This window comes from Pyxicephalus adspersus, chromosome 10, assembly GCF_032062135.1.
Source record: "Pyxicephalus adspersus chromosome 10, UCB_Pads_2.0, whole genome shotgun sequence".
NCBI classification, from domain to species: domain Eukaryota; kingdom Metazoa; phylum Chordata; class Amphibia; order Anura; family Pyxicephalidae; genus Pyxicephalus; species Pyxicephalus adspersus.
Window position 1 is genome coordinate 22,524,395 of NC_092867.1, and position 21,697 is coordinate 22,546,091.

Sequence of the window (21,697 nt, forward strand, 5' to 3'; positions counted from 1 at the left end):
CTGAACATGCAAGGAATATTTTGGAATTCTATTCTATATGGGTCCTTTAGTTACTTCATAACTAATGAATAGACATCTATGTTTAGAAAATTTGTAAGAGTCATGAATAGAAGCTTCAAAGAGAAATTTGAGACTGATCTAATTCTGAATAATATATATTTGTAAAACAGTCAGGAGCCATTGTTGGAAGTGTCTGACCTTTTTAGTGTTTGGCAGAATATTTGCACTTCTGATATGTTGAAACATTTTCATTGCTAATAGAATATGTTTTCTGTTCTTAGCTACAGGGAAACAATGAAAATGTTTACTTTGAAACCCCACAGTCTCAGGGTTAAGGAGTGTTCTGATAGAGTCTATTACTTTTGTTTTTGCAGTTGCAATCATCACTAGTTGACTTTAACTTGATTCATCTTAAGGTGGGAAGATGATATTGAAAAGTTTACCTTGTAGTGGCTTCAAGCTGGCTTATACATGTGATACCAGGGTTTACCTGTGATACCTGTATATTCACTTCATTTTGGCTTTAAAAGTACATTAAACACATCCGTAATGAAAATAATTGCAAAAAAAATTACTCAGGTCTATTTATAAACCAGTGAATCTGACAAAACATCGTCAAACATCACTGTCATTGAAAACACATGGACTTGGATGATTCTCTACTAATAGGTGGGGAATTTCAGTTGCACTGCTTTATAAATAGATACCTTAAAGCCAAGCTAGAATTATTTTGTGTGCTTTGGAAAAGGAGGGATGGGGCAGTCCACTTATTCAGAAGATAGATGATGTTTAATATTTCCTAATCATTCGATTTGAATCTCTAGGTAAATAAGTTAAACAAAAAGAAAAGCCTAGTAACAAAATAAGCAATAGTACTTTTGAGGTCAGGCTGGTTTGTCTAGAGCTTCAGAGAATTTTTGGTTAAGGGATGAAAGATTGGTGATTGTGCAAACTGTCACTGATAGGCATTGACTTTTTTTTTCCACAATAGTACAAGTGGGCAGTCATGAAAAGGAGAGATTTGTTGGAGACACCAATAGGAGACTTTTTTCCCCAGATTTTGCACTCAGTGCTTGCTTTATTGTCAGCAGCTGACCACAGCAGATAAAGAGTTCTTAGAGAGTTAGGAGGCAAAGGTTAAGTAGCACAGTGTTCAACAAAGTCATAACACAGACAGGCAGCAGAAAGGCTTTGGTGTTACAGGTAGAAGGTCAAGGCAATTTGTATAGAGAGAGATAGCCCACAACAGGATTTAGGATCAGAGTTTAATTCAAGCAGATCAGTAGGTATTTTTCTGTAATTTTTAGGCTTTTTAAAGTGTTAAACACTGAGAATTATTATCAAATGTTTTGCATATTGACAAGTTTGAGGAGTGGGGAGCTGCCGGTGCTTGATCTGGAGAGAATAGATTTTTGGTAAATGCTGGACCCTGCAAAGATATACGCTGGTAAAAAAAGGATAACAAAGAGTTTTTAGTGTGTGTGGTGTGCTTATGTATATATTTTCTTTAACCCTTTTTAGGAATGGGTAGGGGGTACTGTGCAGTCCTGTACTTTTTCTCTTTGGGTAGGGTGCAGGTGGATAATTATGGGCCCCTTATTAAAGGGATTTAAATAAGATACCAACACTTCAGACTTCCACCGCCATTTAGCATTGGTTTTGGGTAAGAGGTCCTTTTCCCCAATTATGCCCCCATTCTGTTGAGGGTAGGGGTCTGGTATAAATTTAAATAAGAGAAACACTCTATTATGCACATTCCTCACTCAAAACTAAGAAATAGTTTTATAAAATATAGTAAGGAAAAAACTATATTCACTGACCTGTGTGAGAGAACAAACAAATGATCTGAATTCTATCCAAGAAAAATGATCAGATCAGATCAGATCAGACATGGACAGATCTGATCAGATGAAGCAAAATATTGTACTTATGTGTGCATAGCTTTGGGGCTTCCACCCAATCAATTACTGTTTGAAAACCTGGAATAGATTTCTTAAAAATAATTTCCTATTAGTTGGCAAATGTTTTCTATCCTGGACCTGAACCATTCCAGGTTTGCTGGAACACCCAAGTTCTCCCATGATAGTCTATCTTTTCCCAATCTTGTACAGTTTTTAATAAATCATGTCCATGGAATCCATGATAGTCTAGTTTCTCCAGTCTTGGAGAGCTTCAATAAATCAGGTTGGGGAAACACATGATTTAAATGGTCATTCAATTCATTGGTGTTTTAAGCATTGAAAACAACTGGTTGAAGCCATTGCTATGGTACACATGAATCGGTGCTTGTATTAGCTAGTGGTCGGCAGGGACAGATATGTTGGATTTTTAGATTAAACAGGAACACCAGGTCTAATCAGTAAAAAGTGAGACAGTCATCCAGGTAACTATTGATATCAGGGAGAAATCCACTACGGTATGGTCTAAAGCCCCTAATAAAGTCTAATGCAGTGTTTCTCTTAAGGTGCGTACACACTTCCAATTTTTATCGTTCAAAACGAACGACGAACGATCGATTGGGCAAAAATCGTTCGTAAAAAAAGTAACCAAAAACAAGGAAAGTCGTTGGAAACGAACGACCGGACCGGCGGATCGGATTGGACGACGATCGGTGAACATCGTTCGTGTGTACGATCGTTCGTTGATCGTCCATGGTCTGAGCATGCGTAATGAACGAACGTTCGTTCACTTTCCTGTCGTGCACATAGTTCCTCTATCGCTCAAACGATCGTATCTATTGTGTGTACAATATCTACGAACGATCGTGTCGTTATCTCTATGTGCAGGATCGGTGCTATACGATCGTTCGTAGATATCGTGCAGGATCGTTCGTCGTTCGTTTTCCAACGATAATAATTGGAAGTGTGTACGTAGCTTAACTCTTCAACATGGGGCAACCCTTTGAAATAACTTTCAGGTCTTCAGGGAACCCCTTCTATTATTATTATTTCAACAATTCACAGTACATTAGTTCAGTGGGTAGTAGGAAGAATACCTCTTACATTTCTGGCTACTGGTAAGAATGTCACCCTTACAGATCATTGTACCCCACAAAGATCATTGGTACCAGTGCTCATGGTTCAAGGAACCCTAGTTAAGTAACACTGGTCTATTGAAATGGGGGTATGGGGGGGAAAAGAGGAGGTGGTAATTTATCAATCATTACCAAGATTTTGCCATTAGTACAACAGCAGTGTGTTCCCAAATTATAAACAGTTTACTTAATAACTTACTGCCTTTAGTAGTATGCAGTTCCATATTAGTTTATTATTATATATTAGACGTTGACAATATCATTCATTGGCTAATTCTATTTACAGATGAAAAGTTTTGGGGAAAGTTGAAATTCCCTTCTACAAGCATATATGAAAATATTACCAGGAGGTCCTTTAAATATTTCTTGTTTTATGGAGGCGCTCTTTCAAAATCTCCTGATCATCTTTTCAAAATTAGATATTTGTCATTTTAACAACTTTTATAATCATTTTGGTATTTTTATTGCTCCTTTTTTCTGCTTTCTTGTTGGTGTTTTTTGTTAGGCGCAGACGTCTGTTTACTTGCAGTGAATCATTCTGTTCATATACAAGGGATTTACAAAACAGCAACATCATATTACAAAAGCACAAAACCCATGATTTATTTTAGTAACATTTTAGTTTTGAAGCAAAAATTCTTTTTTTTTTTTTCTAAAGGGTTTGTCAGGACCAGATCTGGATGGAAAATTTGCTTTTGTTGCAGGGATTTCATTCACAAGCCCTGTCAGATGCATTCTGTGCATCCCTATGCTCCATGTGATTTATAACCGTTCCCATCGGCCTCCTCTTGCTTTTCTGCTTTGACATCTTGGGATTAATGGCTACAATGGTGACAGTTCCATTAGCACTCAGAGTGTGCAGATAACTCACAAGTGGCAGGTAGCTTCCTACTGTATTGATAAATGGCTTTCTCCGTTTTACAGACACAGGGAGGGAGGTGTGTTCTACACTATCTTATGTTTTAATGTGCAGCATTTAATGGCTTCTGAACTATTTTTTTGATCGTAATTTTTTTTTCTAGTTTACAAATTGCAGTAAATGATCTCACAATGATGTTGTTGCTGCAAGCACTGTATGGGGACGTGTCAGTTTTCAGAGTGCTTTTGCACAGTGTGTTTTGTTGCATTGCAGATGTAGTACAATTAAAAAAAAATCATACTGGCTGCATCTTTGAAACAGGTTTATCAAAAAGCACTTTCAATGGAGATGAAAGGTAATAAACACATAAAACACATTAATAATGCATAGCAACTCCTAATAAAAGGTAAGCATAATGTCTAAAACATCATAGGAACTCGTATGAAGCTACAAGTGCCAAGTGTAGTGAAGATCAACAGGCCACAGACTATGGAGGGTCAGTGGGCTAGGTGAGCTCAGTAGGAGGGGGTTTAAAAGTACAGATATTTTTTAAGGTGCAATTTTGTCCAAACTACAACTTTTTACAATTCAATTGTGGCTCCAATGATTGACAATGTCACTTTTTTTGGCCCTATCACAGTGCATAAATCTAGTGATTGGCTACTAGATCTGAGCACTATCACAGGGGATCAGGTCACATACTCCTTCATACCCAGAAGTGGCAAGTATTGTGCCAGTATTGGGATGGGGCTACAAGGCTCCTTATACACTTCAAAATATTGTTGCCCACATGAACGGTCTCTCCAAGGGGCGTTGTGTTCACATGGGTTTCCTCTGGGCACTCCAGCTTTCCCCACACCTCCAAAAAATGCAGTTAGGATAACTAGCTCCTCAGAAATTGTCCTTGGTACATTTAAAAAATAAGTAGCACAACCAAAGTGTAGTGCTGCACAGGTGAGAATAATATTAAACATAAAATCTAATATAAAATTAAAGAAAAATCAGTAGAAATGTTCTGACAAAACAGCATAGTGCAGAAATTAAGTAAGGGCTACCCAGGGGGATAAAACTGAGTATTTACAGTGCATGAATCACTCATTTGTTACATATAAAGTTTGTGGAAAGTCTGCATCAAGCAATCAGCAATCACCTTTATTTAAGAGTGTTCCATTAATGATGAAATTTGGTTTCTGTGTGATTTTTGACTGTGCATGCTCTTGCATGCTCTTTACATAGGTTTCCTCTATATTTTTTACTTTCATTACATACCACAAAAACATACTGATTGGTTACCAGCTACCGACCAGACTGACCTTAATGCATATCAGATTATAAATAGGCAATGATGTAGGTGGCCGGGGTGCGTGAATGTGTGAAATAAATAATTACTGCAGATGTGCCTGCAGATGTGTATATTGTAAATAATGTAAATAATTACTGCACTGAAGCCTGCAGATGTGTATATTGAACATAGTAGCAAGGTTTGTTTGAGATGTGTGTACATTAAGAGTCACATCACACAGAGCAGATATGAAATTCCAGACCCGACTCTATGATTTATAGCGTGTTTGGATGGGGTACAATATGGGCAGGTGTGTTTGATGCAAGAAATAAATTATGCATGGCCATCTGTAGAGAAGAAATCATATGACTTGGTCCTCCCCAGGGAAGTCTATAAGACAGATATGATGCACTTTTGTCTTTCTCATGTCCTGTAAAACTTAAACATGTTTTCTCATCAGTTTACGACTGTTATGTTTTAATATGACCGAAGAGAGCTGTCCCGGCAACTCCACATCATGAATACAGTGACGGCTACATGCCTGATTGTTTTTCATGTATAATCTCTAGGAAATGGTTCCGAGGTATTTATTGCTATAAGCCTGTTACTATGCACTGTTGTCACAAAGGATCACTTTCTAGCATGGGAATGCACCATTTACAATTTGTATGGACAATAACAGTCCTTTACGAGCTGCAAAATAAATTGACGTGCTGTACAGTTAGCTTTGAGCAAATCCTCATATTCAATGGCCACACCTTTTTTGATTGAGGAATTGCTTTTTAAATGAGGATAATTCTTGTTTATGGGATTTCTGATGCCTATTAAAGGATGGGTTGTTAAAATAATAAAGAATCAGAGTTTAATCTTTTATCCCATTATATCATTGTATGTTACATTTTATTTAAGGTGTAGCTCTTTAAAATGTTCTATTCTGAGAAAAGAAGATAAGGCATTTGTTTTATGTCATTATTCTTGACATACTAGGAATTTGGAACAGTGTCATCATTGAAAGGTATATAGCCTGAGTTTGAAGCTAGATGTATTTTTTTAATGGGTTTACTTCAGCTATGCACTGAATTTATTTTGCTACAATTCACCTATCTGTGCAATTCAGTAAATCAGACCCTTTTGACCTGATTTATTCATTTTCTCCAAGACTGGAGGAGATTGTTTTTCATGGATCTTGTGGGCCTGATTTCTTAAACCTCTCTAAGACTGGAGAAGGTAGGTAACTGGGATAACCTGGGTGATCCAGCAAACCTGAAAGTCTGTAAAGCCTTTGATAAAACTAGGTAGGTAAAAAGTGTTTGGGAGTAATGGGTTTCTTGGGTTCTTACAGAAGGGTTTACCATTTCAATAAAGGTCCACCATATTGAAAAAAATGTATTCTAGTAATTGCAGATTGGTTATTACAGTGTTTCTCAACCGTAGTTAATCTAGAGGTTGCTAAGAGTTCCTTCAGTAATGAGCAATTATTGACTCTTAGGTCATGTCAGTGTCAAGTGACACCAGTGTTCTTTTTGGCTGTCTGGGTGACATTCTTCCCACAGGCCAGCAATGAAGGAGACATTTATCCCACTCTTCACTATGCTAGTGTACTGTAAACTGTGGATATTGTAATAAGAACAGGGGTTCCCTATGATCTAAATGTAATATAAGGGTCGAGAAAAGGTTGGGAAAAGCTGGGTGTTACATGTAAGGAGAACTTTTCTGGGCAGGGTCCTCTCCTCCTCCTGTGTCAACCCCTATTTATTGTACAGTGCTGCGTAATATGTTTGTGCAATAAAAATACAGTGAATTGATGATGATAATATTTATAATATTTACATTTTTATTCACCCATTTATGCAACCCAAAGTATCTAGCAAAAGTGAATTACTGCCTAAAACATGCTTCCATGTCTAAAACCTCTTCAATGTACTTCTTCAGCGTTGGCTGAACTGGAATTGTTGACAGTTTATAAGGCACATACATGAGTTTTCTTTATTGCAAGTATGTAAGCCTTGGACATGAGTGCACTTCCATCCAGCAACAAAAATGTATGACAAGATGGTGTGGGGCTTACTTAGATTTCTCTGAACATTAAAAAATACCATTGAATTCTCATAAATAGCATTGAATGCTCAAAAATAGTTTCTCTGGTTACACATTGTCACCTTTAGGACCTTCCTACCCTTTGGAACATACAACTCTTAGCAGGCACTAAAGTTTTGGCAGTTAACAAATTCTTTTTTAGGCGGTTTTCCTAAACACATAAAAGCCCCAGTCCAATAAAATATGTTTGCCCCAGACTTTTTATTAGTGACATCTATCTTAGTGAAAAAATTGCATTCCTAGGCAGTGCTTAGAGGCTCACACCTGATGAGAGCGTTCTAAGCTTGGGACCACCTCTGAAAATTTCTCTTTAATAGCTTTCTTGCTTGATGTAGGCCTTTTACTGTGCAACGGCTATAACAAAAGCAGATGTGTAAAAAGTTGACAGCTCAGGAATTAGTATCTTTTAGAATCCTGCAGTAATCATTTCCCTTGGGACATCTCTAAGCTTCTTCCATGAGTACAGAATTTTGCATCTGTTTGAACTTTGCACAGAAAAGCTCTTAAAAGTGCAATGGGATTGAAAGAAAAAGTTGAATAGCAGACATGGTAAGAATATAAATAACGGGTTTGATTTATTAAAGCTTTCCAAGACTGGAGAAGATAGACTATCATGGGAGAACTGGAGTGATCAGAAATAGATGGAATGGATATCTAAGGGTTCCAAGCTGATACATTTGCCTGTTCCAGGTTTGCTGGATCACCTGGGTTCTACCATGATAGTCTATCTTCCCCAGTCTTGGGGACCTTTATTAAATCAGGCCCACTAAGTGAAGCAATTTCAGTGGTGTGATATCTATGACCTTTGCTTGGCCACTTCTGTTTCATGGTATGCCATACAAGAGGAAGTCTGAATTAGCATTCATAAGCTTTCTGTTATGATGAGTGTAGTAGTTTGTCAGGGTTTATACATGGCAAAGCTCTCCACATTGAGAGTCCCCAGTTACTAAGCCATTAGGTCTTTTTATCCCTTTCAAGTCTAAAAACAGTTGGTAATGCTTTAGATCTCAAGCATTGCTTGCAATTTTGGACTGTTTCCTATATTTTTGAAACTTATGTAAACCATAACAATTAAATTCTTATAGTTGTTCCTATTTGGTCTGCTAAACCTACCATAGGTTCCCATTGATTGTGTCAGAAATTAGGAGCTGTCCTGTGCAGAAGTTCTAGTTATTATCTTGGACTACCAAATAATGTAATAGGTAGAGACTAGAAGAGTGGGAGGGTTTGAGTAGTGCTAAGGGCTAACACTACTTCCAAACTGCTATTTGTTGCTAACTCACAATGGAACCCAGAAACTAAGAGCATATCTGACAGTCAACAGATATTTTTCTGTATTTGTAGAGTCTTAAAAGTACCGGAAAATGGGCAAATGTGCATGTATACAAGATGTACTGTTTTTTTTAGCTATAAAGTCTCTTCTAGTTAACTTGAGTTTATATTTTGTATTTCAGTGTTTGCCAGTTCTGATCCAGTTCCGGGATTCCAGGAGGACACTCTCCAATTGGCTTTCCTTGACCTCAGACAAGTAAGACAAGTCTCTTCTTCTTCTCCAATTCATATGTTTCTAATTCTAAAATGAAAGTGATGGGGTGTTTTACATTTTACAGGAAAGGTATTTAATTGTGAATGGGCTCTTAATAATGATTTTGCCAACACAAATATTAATAACACTGGTCAACAAACATTTTCTTGACAAACAGAAGTCATTTTAGGTTGTGTTTCATGCACAGATTCCAAATATGGTATTGGTTTTGATAGATTGGTTCTAGTTTTTAAAATAAATAAAATAAAAACCCCACTATTAACCTCATAGAAAACTAATGAGACGTGAAAATAAAGCAACATTAAATTAGATATGCCTACGTATACAAAATTAAATTTTTGAAATACTTAATGTCAATATATTCTGTATTCAGTATAATTACAGAACTAATCACAAAGAAGTAATTAAAAAAAAACTCCATTTGTATGATTTCCTTTTTGCTGATGATCAGGACAATCATTTTGAAGTGAAAAAAAATGTTTTATTGAGCTGTGTAATCATTCAATAACATGTAGCAAAAAACTACATGGGAAAGTATGGGCAGAGATCCTTTGGTGAGGTGGGCTTAAAAGAATCAAAAGCTCTCCATTAAACCACACCGAGGCACAGCAGAACCTTCTCAAGATGTAGACATGTCATCAGAATATGATGAATATATTAGAATAGTGGACTTAGCTATGGAAACCATTGCTCTATAATCCTAGGGCCAAGTAATAGTGTAGAACATTTAGTTTATTGCACAAATCCAGCCAAAAATGATAGACCTACTATACAAACATGATTAAGGCTTGCTTGAAACTATCAAGGTGTTTGCTTCTGCATTCTAAATACAGTTAATATACTATTGATATTTTTTTGGGATTTTTTCATTGTTGCTTAATTTCAAAAGATACAGAACACAGCAGAAGAGATGAAAGGGAGTACAAGCCTGTTCTAGTACGTGTGAAATAAAGATGGAATATTAATATGAAGATATAAATATACATACTTTCAATTAATTGCTCTGGGCAATAGAAGTGTACTTGGTAGTACACTATATTTATATATAAATATATATATATATATATATATATATATATATATAGCAAAACTAAAGTGTTGGGGTGAATAGGCTATTTACCAGAAAAATGGCTTATTAAAATTCAAATGATATCCTATTTCAGTTTTCCCCCTTTACAAATATGGTAAACAACTAAAGCAATCGCCAGTGTTTAACCTTAATTGTCATTTATATCATTTACACCACTTTTGCATCTTCCTGACCCTTTCACCATATTAAAAGAGGGAAAAACAGCCTAATTTCTATTTTATAAATGGCCAGATAGCATTGGCTACTTTAGAAGTGAAGAACACCAGGGGTTACAATGGGCATCAATGGCGTTACTTTTTTTAAACACCCTTGTGGCTGTAAAATGAAGGTTCAATTTAGAAGCATTACAGCACCTCTATTCACCATTTTTAAAAAAACAGACCACCAGGAAACAAAAACTGTTCCCACTTTTATAAATATGGTGTTAAGAAAGTGGTAATTTTCTATTTATAAATAGGCCCCCTAAAGTTGTACGTTAAGTACATTTTTCTGTCTTGAAATTAAATCTAAATACCTGGGTGTTGACAGCTTCCCAAGTCATTTATCATAAAAACACAAGAATGTAAAAAGCCTTGACTTTATACATAGCACTCTTACTGTTTCTTCCACTATTCAGAGGATTTAAAGGTCACCCACAATCTTTCTTTAGGGATGGAAAATGACACCACGGCCTAGAGAAAAAAACATAACTTTGCAAACACTTATGTTACATCGTTAAGAGCCTCTTGGGTTTTATTGGGTCTGATGTCAGGGCTAGTGAAATTATTTTTCTCCCCTGAGCCTTATAGTCCGAAACGAGAAACTGGATTTTAGCAGAAATCTTTGCAGAAAGGTTAGAGTTGACTAAATGGATCACTTAGTAAGAACAGTTGACAACTAAGTCAGAATAGGTTTATGTGTTTCTAGACTAAAAATACTCAGTTCATCCATGTGTATATTTTTCAGGGTAAATATTCTGGTATGTGTGGTTATTTATGATAAGGAGGTCATTGGATGAATTATTTCTTTTTCATCTGTCACTTCTATGAATTCTCTGCACAGATTACCCAACAATTGAATCTAGTGCCATGGAAATTAGCTCTTAAGTCCTTGTAAACCTAAAAAAAAGTAAATCTATTTACAGATGTAGTGAGACTGTAATAACTCAAGATACCACATATGGTCATAATATTGCAACAGGTATAGCCAAATCTTTTACTGAATAATCCAATTGAAAACATATGTAAATCTCTAACAACAAACTGTTCATATTTGCTTCTTTTTGGTCTGTTTAGTTTACTAATATAACCATTTTGTCATATCTGCATATCAAGTGCAAAATATAACTGTTGATCTTATCAGAAATTTTCAGAAGTTTTTTCTGTGCCTTTCACTCTTTTCTGTGCTAACTCAAGGAGTCCAGTCAGTCGTCCAAGTTCTTGGAACACAAAATAATTCATGCTTCTGTTGTGAAGATGGGGAAATTGTTTGGGATTAGCAAGTCAATTGGGCAGTGCTGACACCATTTCCTACAATTTGAGTCCAAAGGCACTATGTTCTCAGCCTTACGATTGGAGATTTTTTTGTACTTCCAGGGTTTTTGTCTAGCGAACTAAATCCTGTTATACTCGTCTTTCCCTGTTCTGTCAATGGGCACCGCCAACCTATTTCTTCTTTTTATCCTGGATCTTCAGCCATCCTGATTGGCCGAGCCAGAATGAGGTAACTCCCACATTGGCACGCAAGAGTTCATTCTGTCCCGGCAAGTTCAAGGGAAGCCAGGATTGCCAGATATCCTGGAAAACCAACTCTGCTCTGAGCTGACAATTCCTTGAAGCAATCAGACAGGTAAGAATGCTTATTGCAGAAGGGACTTTGCCTGTCCCTTTCTTCAATAATGCCCTGCCTGATTGAAAAACTTCCACTTTAATTTTCAGATTCAACCTATTACAACAAAATACAATGTACTATAGCATATATACATGTTAGTAAATTAGAAAGTTATTTGTTAGTGTAAAATAGATAGATAGATAGATAGATAGATAGATAGATAGATAGATAGATAGATAGATAGATAGATAGATATATTGTGGTACTGGAAGTCTGTGGATACACACTTGTTTACTTTTAATACTTTTATTTATTCAGTATAAACCCATTAGGACGTGAGCTAAATTCAGATATTGGATCCATTTTTTTCTAGAATTGTTTTCCAACCACATTGGCTCCCTATGGAAATGCAGAATGTGAGCCATTGTGGAAGAATATTACATGGAAGTCTCCCTGGGAAGCAAAAGTTGCCCAGATTACCATCTAAGTATCATGATGGTGTTTCACCTCTGTAGCCTCTCTGTTTGTTTTCATGTGACGTACTCACGTTATTATGCTGAATGACGGCTTTTTTTCTGATGTTTGTTAAAAAGTAACTGAGCCTTTTTCCTTTTGTAAAATGCCTCAGAAAGGTCAGGCTACTGTTTTCTTGGGTAGAATGTGATACCCTTACATGGATCTAGCTTATGAAAGATAAGGAAGTCGGTCCAGTAGCACAGGGTTACCTGCCCACCCGGACAGCGCCCTCAGGTCAGGGTCCTGATGTGTCCTGGTCTTAGAGAGCAGCCGATGACAGGTAGTGGCTGCTGCTAAGGAGGCTTTGAGCTCTAGTCAGGATGCTTAGCTGGGGATTTGGGACTTGAGCAGACACTGCAGCTCAGACTATAATCAGCAGGATTGCCCTTTTTTCTAAAGACTTGACCTGTAAAAAAAAAAAAAGTGTGGTCTGCCAATCATAAACATGCTAATGGAATCCAGTTATCTCAACAACCATCTACTGCACTTTTATACTATCCATTCCACGAGTTTTTCTAGCACATTTGTACAGAAGTCTGTTTATAAATTATAATATCCAATGACCCCAAGGCACCAATGTAGCACAAAATAATGATCAGGTGGTTCCTAGATAATTGGTTGATCCTCAGAAATCTTTAAAGTTAGTAAAAAGGTCAGCAAGTTGATACAGTTTAAGGTCCATGCATTGTGGTAGGGTACAATAAACATGTGCAAAAAACATTGTAAAATGTTTTTGTAGGGTAAAATCTAAAGATTTTTGGTAGTTGGATTATTATGTAGTCTCTGGCTAATAGATATCAAGTCAACCTTTTTAACATGAAAAAAAAAATCGTATAGTCCTAGGGAACGCCTCCTACAATTACTTTATTCACAGATGATAGTATATGAGCATGCTGGTCATTGGGAAGAATGCCTTTTACATTACTGGCCATTGGGAAGAATGTCACTCTTACAGATAGCAAAAAGGACTATTTATGTCCCAGAGAAGCATAAATTTGCCATTGTTCTAGCAACCTCTGAGAATCCATGAAACCCTGGTTGAGAAACACTGGAGTAAGTATTTGACCAAAGTTACAACACATACAAACACACACTGCACATATAAAGCTTAAAAACATAAAGTAGAATAGGCCCCCATTCAGTGTTATTCAGCCTTCTGATCCTACAGACCTATCTCCAGACAGATATTTTTACAAAACATTCTAGTAGTGTTTTTTTTACATAGAAGTGTGCGCAATATCTGAAATGGCGCAGGGTCAGACCTTCTATAGTCCCCTGTACAGCAACACTGAAAGAGAAGGGGTCCTTCTCTAAATTGGTAAGAATTGCCAATTGCCTGTATTGCTTTTCACAGTGCATTAGTAGCTGTGGTTGTAGTAATGTTCTGTTTCATAAATAAAGCCCAATGGGTTTGGTCAAAGATCTTCCACAGCACTTGTCAGTGTTCCTTATGGAGCAGGTCTAAACTGCACACAGCCCTGGGTGCTATTTGTGATTTCATTTGCCGAGGGCTATAAATCACTGGGAGGGTGGTGGTAACTAAGGCTTCAAAAGACCTACTACTTCAAAAACGGTAGAGGCACAATGCAAAGGAAATCCCTCAGTTGCATCTGTTGTCATACCTTAAGCCAACAAGCAGACATAAGATTATTGGAAATGTGTTGCAAACCTTTGAACATACATCATTCATAAGCTGCATTGACAGAATTCATCTACCTACTTGTCTCAGTGCAGAGGTTTTTTAATTTCAGCAACTCTTTGACTTAGCTTCAAATAATGCTGATGATTTTATAGTTTTAATTTCTAATTTGAAAATCATAGGGTTTATTTACTATAGAAGAAGGGCATGTTTATTGGGAAAAATAAACTTATTTATGAATGGGGTGCTCTATTTTAATCCCCATTCATGTACTGGAAAAGTTTTCTATATTGGATTTTTGTTCACACATATATCATCAAGGTCAGCCCATCCCCTTATTTACAAAGCTAAGTGAAATTTACTTTGTTATACTTCTTTAGTAAATTATTATTTGTTTCTGTAAACTCCATTTCACAATAACAGATTAGTAACCCACAGAAGCCAATCAGAACTCATCTTTCAATGTTTTGGCTGCATTGAATAAAATCTGGTAGCTATCATGAGCAGCACTTACAATCATTACACACACTCACACCTTACCATGTCAAACAAGAATCCCTGACACATTTGAGAAGTTGTAATTGATCTCTGGAGATGAACTGGGCTTCCAGGAATGTTTGCTGGTCAATGTTTGACCTGGATTCCCTTTTCAATTAGTGACATTTCTTAACGTCTTCCAAGGAAAGCTGAGATGACATGGTAAACCAACGCTTGAACTCTTTCTTGTCTCCCTTGTTAGCTGGTAATGTTGATACCGCATTCCACCCACTTCCTCCAGTAATAATGTACATTATATTTGATGTTCAAATGTTTTTCAACTGTGCTAGTTGGGTGCACGTTTTTCTCAAAAGTAAGACAGGGGAGAGATTGGAGATAAGTTGAGTTTATTATTCCACATTTAATCATATCAAATCAATATATGTTCACAAAATTATATATTTAAAACACCACTTAAGACCTATATAATAAACCTTACAAAACAAAACTTAAAGGTTGTAGATTCTTTCACCAAACAATATTATTCCAAATATTCTGGGCAGGGTCCTCCCCTCCTGTGTCACTGTCTGTATCTGTATGTCATTTGCAACCCCTAATTAATGTACAGCGCTGCGTAATATGTTGACGCTATATAAATCCTGTTAAATAATATTATTAATAATAATAATAAATAAGGAATATTGTGTACAGAACATAATGTTCTGTTTCCAGTTTTGAACCATTGCACCCATAAAATCCTGGTCAATTCCCCACCAACTTCTTCAGCTCAGATTCACTGCCCACCAACTTCATCAGCTTAGATTCACTGCACACCGACTTCTTAAGCTTAGATTCACTGCACACCGACTTCTTAAGCTTAGATTCACTGCCCACAACTTTTTCAGCTCAGAGTCACTACCCACAACTTCTTCAGCTCAGATTTACTGCCCACTGACTTCTTCAGTTTAGATTCACTGCCCACAGACTTCTTCAGCTCAGAGCCACTTCCTACCAATTTCTTTAGCCCAGAGTCCCTCCACACCAACACTGCAAGCCTAAAAAAACTTTCATCCAACCAACCTTTTTAGCTTAGATTCACTGCCCACCAGCTCCTTTCAGGCTCATTGATCACCAATGTTTTTAGCTAGATGCAGTTTCTTCTATTTTTTTCAGCTCCAATTTACTGTCCAGCACCCTCACACGCAATTTCTGCCAGACCACCATCTTAGCAAAAGTAACAAGGCCATCCTCACACAGCCTTGCATGCAGGGACTTTCCTGGGCCACATCTCTAGAGCTAGGGTTGAGTGTCATGCCATCCCATTGTCACTGTATGGAGCAGACTATTTTGCCTGTGCACTACCTGTCATTCATGCTGTTACAACATCTCCACCATCACCTTCACAGCACAGGTGCATCTCCCCGTTCACCCACCTTCAAAAACCAGAACAGGTTGCAGGGAAGGTGAAAGTGTTTACCAAACCTTCAAAGATTTCCTCCCCATGATATCCCTTTACTGTGGATTTTTGCATACATCCTAATAACTTAGTAAATCCCCCTCACATTTTTTTACTTTTAAATTATTACTGTAGGTCACACAAAGACTGACTACTAATTAGAATTGACTTCTGGTATATAAGAACAATATCTAGATGTAATATAAGGACTGGACTGACTGCTGATTTAAAAGGACAAGCATGCAGATTTATGAACAAATTTCCATCAGAACATTTGTGGATTGTGCACTATAAAATACAGCAGTTAGGGTACATTTGGTATAGCAGCCAGTTAGTTAAAGTGGAGCAGTAAATTAGATTATACACAGGAGCAGACTTCGTTGACAAATACTTTTTAAAATGCTGAGGTGGGCAGTGATATAGGGCATTGCAAAAGAGTGAAATACACGGTACTGCTAAGTCTTTCATTATCAGATTTTTTTGTTTGTTCCCTGTTGTTATTTGTTTTGGGCACCAACTGCAAAAGAAGAAGATTTTTTTAAATTGTCTATTTGATATGTTTTGATTTCATATGAATTTGACTTACAAATTCACTGGTATGTAGAAGATAAGGGCTAACTGTACAATATGTTATTCATTCTACATACTGTTCATGTTTAGGGCCTGTGTTGGTGACCTTTTGTTTGCTTCAAATAGGTTTTGTATTTGCAAACAAGTTGCTTAACCCCCCTAGCGTTCTAATTCCGTTCAAATTTCCATGCAAAAAGCATTACTTTCTTTTGCATTGAAATTTATTTTACATTGTAGGCTATTATTCTTAGGCATAACTCATAAAAATATGTCCAATATTTAATACATTTAATAATAAACTTAAAAATAAAAAACACAAAAATCTGTTAAAAAAAAAAAATTAAACATGTAAGTGTACAGTAGCATATATAATATATATATATAATAATAATTATATATATATTATATGAAAATGTATTTGTATTGGACTCAATACAGCTATTTTGTATTTAACCCAGTACAAAATTATTTAAATTTCCCGCCGATCCGCCCGTCTGCATACATCAACGTCACCGGGAAACCCCGGAGATTGTCTCTGCATTGTGCGGCTGGAGATCGGAGGAGCAGGACGTGTCCCCAGGACCTGCGGGGACCAGCAGGACGTTGGGGGACGACAAAGGAGCAAGGTAAGTGGGGTTCTTTTTGGGTTAAAGCTACACACTCGGGATTACCGCTAGAGGGGTTAATAAACCAGTGTGAAGCAAATCGGTATCAAAAAGTAGGTCAACTGCAGGTTAAATGCAACTGTCAGGAATTCTGATTTTTCTCGGCAGTGTTTCAGACAGATACCAAAATGATGCCATCAAATTTTGTTGAGTTGCACATACTTCTCTTACGTGTGCCAGGAATAAAGGGTTCCATCCTTCTGACATGGCCAATCAAGAAAGCCAAAGATCATATTCAAGATGTAAAGTAAAGGAAGATGGTGGCACCTTGATGGATCGGTAATAGCTGAGCGATCACAAGTTTTTGTTCCGATTTAATCTGTGTTTAGGACGACACCAGCAAAACAGCTATAAGTATTTAATTATAGGACTACTTTACAATTGTGTACAGCACATCTTGGTCACTGGGTTGTGGGTCACCGCACTCTGTTATCCACCCCTTAATGAAACAACCCAGTATGAATAGGCCCACGTTTTTTTTTTTTCACAGTATGTTGTCGTTTTTCTGAAATTGCATTGAGGAATGTTATATGGAAGCTAAGATGTAAATAGTGCTTAGCGGAGTTCTTCTAATGAGTCAGCGCTAGGTGTAATAGTTTTTCTGCAATGCCTGCTTTGGTGTGTTAGAAGTGATCACTTGACAGAGGGGATTACATTTCCACAGGTTGAGCAGACAGTTTAATGACTTCCTGCTGGACATTTTTGACATGTAGCGAGTCTGGAGGAATTGAAACATGTAACTGTTTCTTTGATATGGAGTGTGTAATGCCAGGGAGCTGTCCTGCAGTTATCACTTCACAACTAGCAAGCAGTCAACTTCAAGGAGTTGTGTCTTTTCATGGCTTAGGGAGATGATTTCTTCAGGGCAGTTCTTCAGGGAACATCTGGACATTTGTCAGTGACTTCAGTAACATTCTAGAACATTTTTGGCTTTGTTTCTTCCTAATACTGTCACTTTAGCAGGATCCTTATAGCGGCTCTCTTTCAAGTCCCAAATGATGTCATAGACTTAAAAGGCTGGGCCTGATGATATTAAGAGGTACTGGGGATGGGGGGCAGTGTGAAAAAGTATCATCTAACCTACATGCAACTAAAGATCCAAACACAACAACACAAGAGAAAGTGTCTCACGTTGACAGTACATGCCTGCAAACATTTTGTGGACATTCAGATAGAAAAAAAAAGTGACATAATTGACACCAAATACATTGTAAAATGTATTTCTTTAAATTTCACACTCTGCAGTTGGTTTTTCATGTCTTCTTTAACCTCTCTAGCAGTTTATTTATTTCTGGTTTTATATGTTTAGAAGCGGTACATTGTTTTTCATAAAAAATTATTTTACAGTATATTAGTATGAGTATAATAAAGTTTGAAACACAAAATCGTGTAAAAACAATAATTTGAATCTATATCTTTAAAAAAAAATTTTTTAAATTTAAAAAAAAAAATTAAAAAAACAAATACACATTATACTCATACTATTACATTTACTTTAAAATAAATGTTCTTGAAAACAATGTACTGCTTTTAGACATATAAATCCAATGTATTGCATTCAGTACAGGTATTTTTTATTGAATGCAATACAAATAGATTTTGAATTTCCCGCCACCCGGCCAGGAACTCCTCGGTGACTCATCGGGTGCAGAAGCCAGTCCGAGGAAGAAGAAAAAGAAGACGGAGATCGCGGCGATGGACGGCGGATCAGGTAAGCGCTCTATTTGCTAACCTTCCCATAGGTTTACCTACCCCGAGTGTGAGCAACTTTTTTCTACCCTGAGTCACACTCGGGGTTACCTTTAGGGAGGTTAAATTGTTAAACTCTTTAGGCCTGATTTACAACAATAAGCCATTGCTTCACAATTACCAGAAACTTTGTCAAACTGCTATCTGCTCTCCTTCATTTGGCAGTTGAGCTATCTATTAGGTCTGAGGATGGAAGGCTACAGATAGAAGAAAAGTAAGTAGCATGGCCAAAAAGCCCTAGAGAGACCAGCATTGACACAGTGGGCCTGATTTATTAAAACTCCCCAAGACTGGAGAAGATAGACTAAAGAACCTAAATGAACCAACAGGCCTGGGATGAATTTGGTCTAAGATTGAAAACACTTGCCAACCAATAGCAAATTATTTTTAATAAATCTAGGTTTGATGGATCATCCAGGTTCTCCCATGTTAGTCTATTGTCTACAGTCTTGAAGAGTTTTAATAAATCAGGCCCACTATGTCAATGTCTGTCTTTCTGGACATTTTTGGCCCTGCTAGTTACTTTTCTTTTTTTCTAGAATTCGATCCTCAGGCCTATTAGCTAGCTCAACTGCCAACTGCAGGAGTGCAGGTAGCAGTCTGACAAAATTTTTGATAATTGTGAGGCAATGGCTTATTGTTGTCAGGTTTAAACAGGATGTTTTGTTGCTGGCTGGACATCAGTAAAATTTTTCAACATAATATTTAAGAAAACTGGATGAAATGGGCTTGATTTTTGCAAAGCTCTCTAAGGCTGGAGAGGATACACTTTCATCAGTAAAGCTGGGTGATGCAGCAAACCTGAAATGGAACTGGCCCAAAAAATTTCCTAGCAAATAGCAATTGACCTTGGAAAAATCCATTCCAGGTTTTCTGGGTCGCCCAGCTTCACTGATGAAAGTGTACACTCTCCAGCCTTGGAGTGCTTTGATAAATCAGGCCCAATGAGGGATGACATCAAACAAACTAAGATACATGTTGGGTTACATACATTTAAATCTTTTTGTTATTTGCTTTTTACATTAATATAAAAATTATTGTTTGTTTGCAACATGACATCACAATATTAGGAGGCAGTACTCAGAGGACTGAGGAGTTGCCACACACTAGTCCCTATTTTCGCTATTAACATTTTAGAGATCTTTTTCAAAAGACTGAGGAGTTGTAAGTCACAGGTCCTATTATTTATTTGGTCTCAGTCTCACGAATGCATTTGCATGTAGAAAGTTGTTTTATAACAGAAAGTTGTTTTATAATGTCACCCAGGGCAATGCATGAGTTACTGCACCTGGTTCCCAATAATTGTTACTGGCATCCCCAGTGCACCTTAGCAACACAATGCCAGCCAAACAGTGCACCTAAAAGTACTACTACATTTGATTGCAATTTGCTCCATTTAGTAAAATATAGCACTTCCCTGTAGTGTGAAAAGATCCCATATTTCACATATATGACTACAGCACAATTTTTGTGTGATAGTTAAACTAACATATAAAAACTTTTCAAGAGTTCTAAGTAAAAATATACAGTATCCAAACAGCCTATTTCATCATTTCAAAGCTGTTCAATAAAAAGCTCAGTACCGGTCAATAACTGCATGCCATAACAATCTTCAATCAAGAGCTGGCACAGTGATTACCTTTGGTGCTCTTTTACAGCCAATGGGATGCCCACACCAAGGTGACATCTTGGCATTTAGTGGCTACGGGCTAGAGTGCTCTATGAGCCAGTCTGCCACATACCCATCCCTCCCTATCTTTATCGCAGTTCAGTGTGAGGGCTCCAAGCATTCATTATACTGAACAGGAGAAGTAATGGGGTCCTGACACTATTTTAGCCCCTCATCCTTACAGGTGACCTGCCTCTTTTGAAGCCTATAATTCTTACAAGTTTCATACAAGTACCTAATTCATCTGGTGTCCGCCTCTTATCCATATAGGTGCCCTGCCCCTATTTGAGCCCCTAATCCATACAAGTGCCCTGCCCCGTTGGAGCCCCTAATCCTCTCAGGTGTCCTGCCCCTATTCAAGCTGCTAACAGTTAGTGGATTAAAGCTATTCTCTGACATAATTAAGGCACAGTCAGAAACCAGAAGGGGGAAATATTTAAATTCATGTTGGGAGTACAAATGAAGCAATTATGTCAATTTGAAGGATGTGTGCAGGTCTGTATTCCAAACACAGGACCTTACCCTATAGGAATAAATTATATGTCATTGCTATGCAGTGTGTTTGTAAGTAGCTGGGGATATATATTGTGGTAGACCTAATTAAATATGCAGCGTATGTTACACCACTGGAGAGCAGTAAAAGTGTGCTCTCAGAAATAAATCATCTTGCTGAGGAGCAGTATTAAATCACCATGAAACACAAGCTCCTTGTAAACTGATAAAATTAACAACAAAGCAGAAAGGAGACGTGTTGGAGAAATATATGTGAACTGATTTGCTCGGTGAGAAAGGTATAGACCATTTTGCAGCAAACCATCCTGCGTCATAAATCGCTGCTATGCAGAATTGTGTTATAGTGGCCACAGACAGGCAGATCTATTACAGAAGGATAACAGTGAGTTATCTCTCGAATTATCCCTCGGGGGAAGCCCCCCTATTCCCAGTCCTTGCCTGGTGTCACAATGCAGTTTATGTGTGGTGAATATGATTGTCCTATTTTCTATTGGGAAATTAGAGCAGTTGGTTATTGCAGAGATGTTCAGCAATAATACATACACAAAACAAACACCTCTGGCACCGCAACACATGCAGTAGAATATAAACATCAAAGTGCATTTAAAGATTTGCATGAATTGCATTTTTGACCTGCAATACAAGAATACATGTCCCAAAATACAGTGCTGTACATTGTATACCCAATACCGCTGTTTATCTCAAATTAAATATACAAATTACATA

At 37.2% G+C, this 21,697-nt stretch overlaps 1 protein-coding gene across 7 annotated transcripts in view; it reads left to right on the top strand.

Moving 5' to 3' along the window:
• EXOC6 (exocyst complex component 6) overlaps positions 1-21,697 on the top strand; it is a 140,860-nt gene that overhangs the window by 101,129 nt on the left and 18,034 nt on the right. For all 7 annotated transcript variants that reach the window (XM_072425048.1, XM_072425050.1, XM_072425049.1 and 4 more), the window contains one exon: positions 8,727-8,800. In XM_072425048.1, coding sequence (XP_072281149.1) covers positions 8,727-8,800 — 74 coding nt within the window. The remainder of the gene's footprint in view (positions 1-8,726; positions 8,801-21,697) is intronic.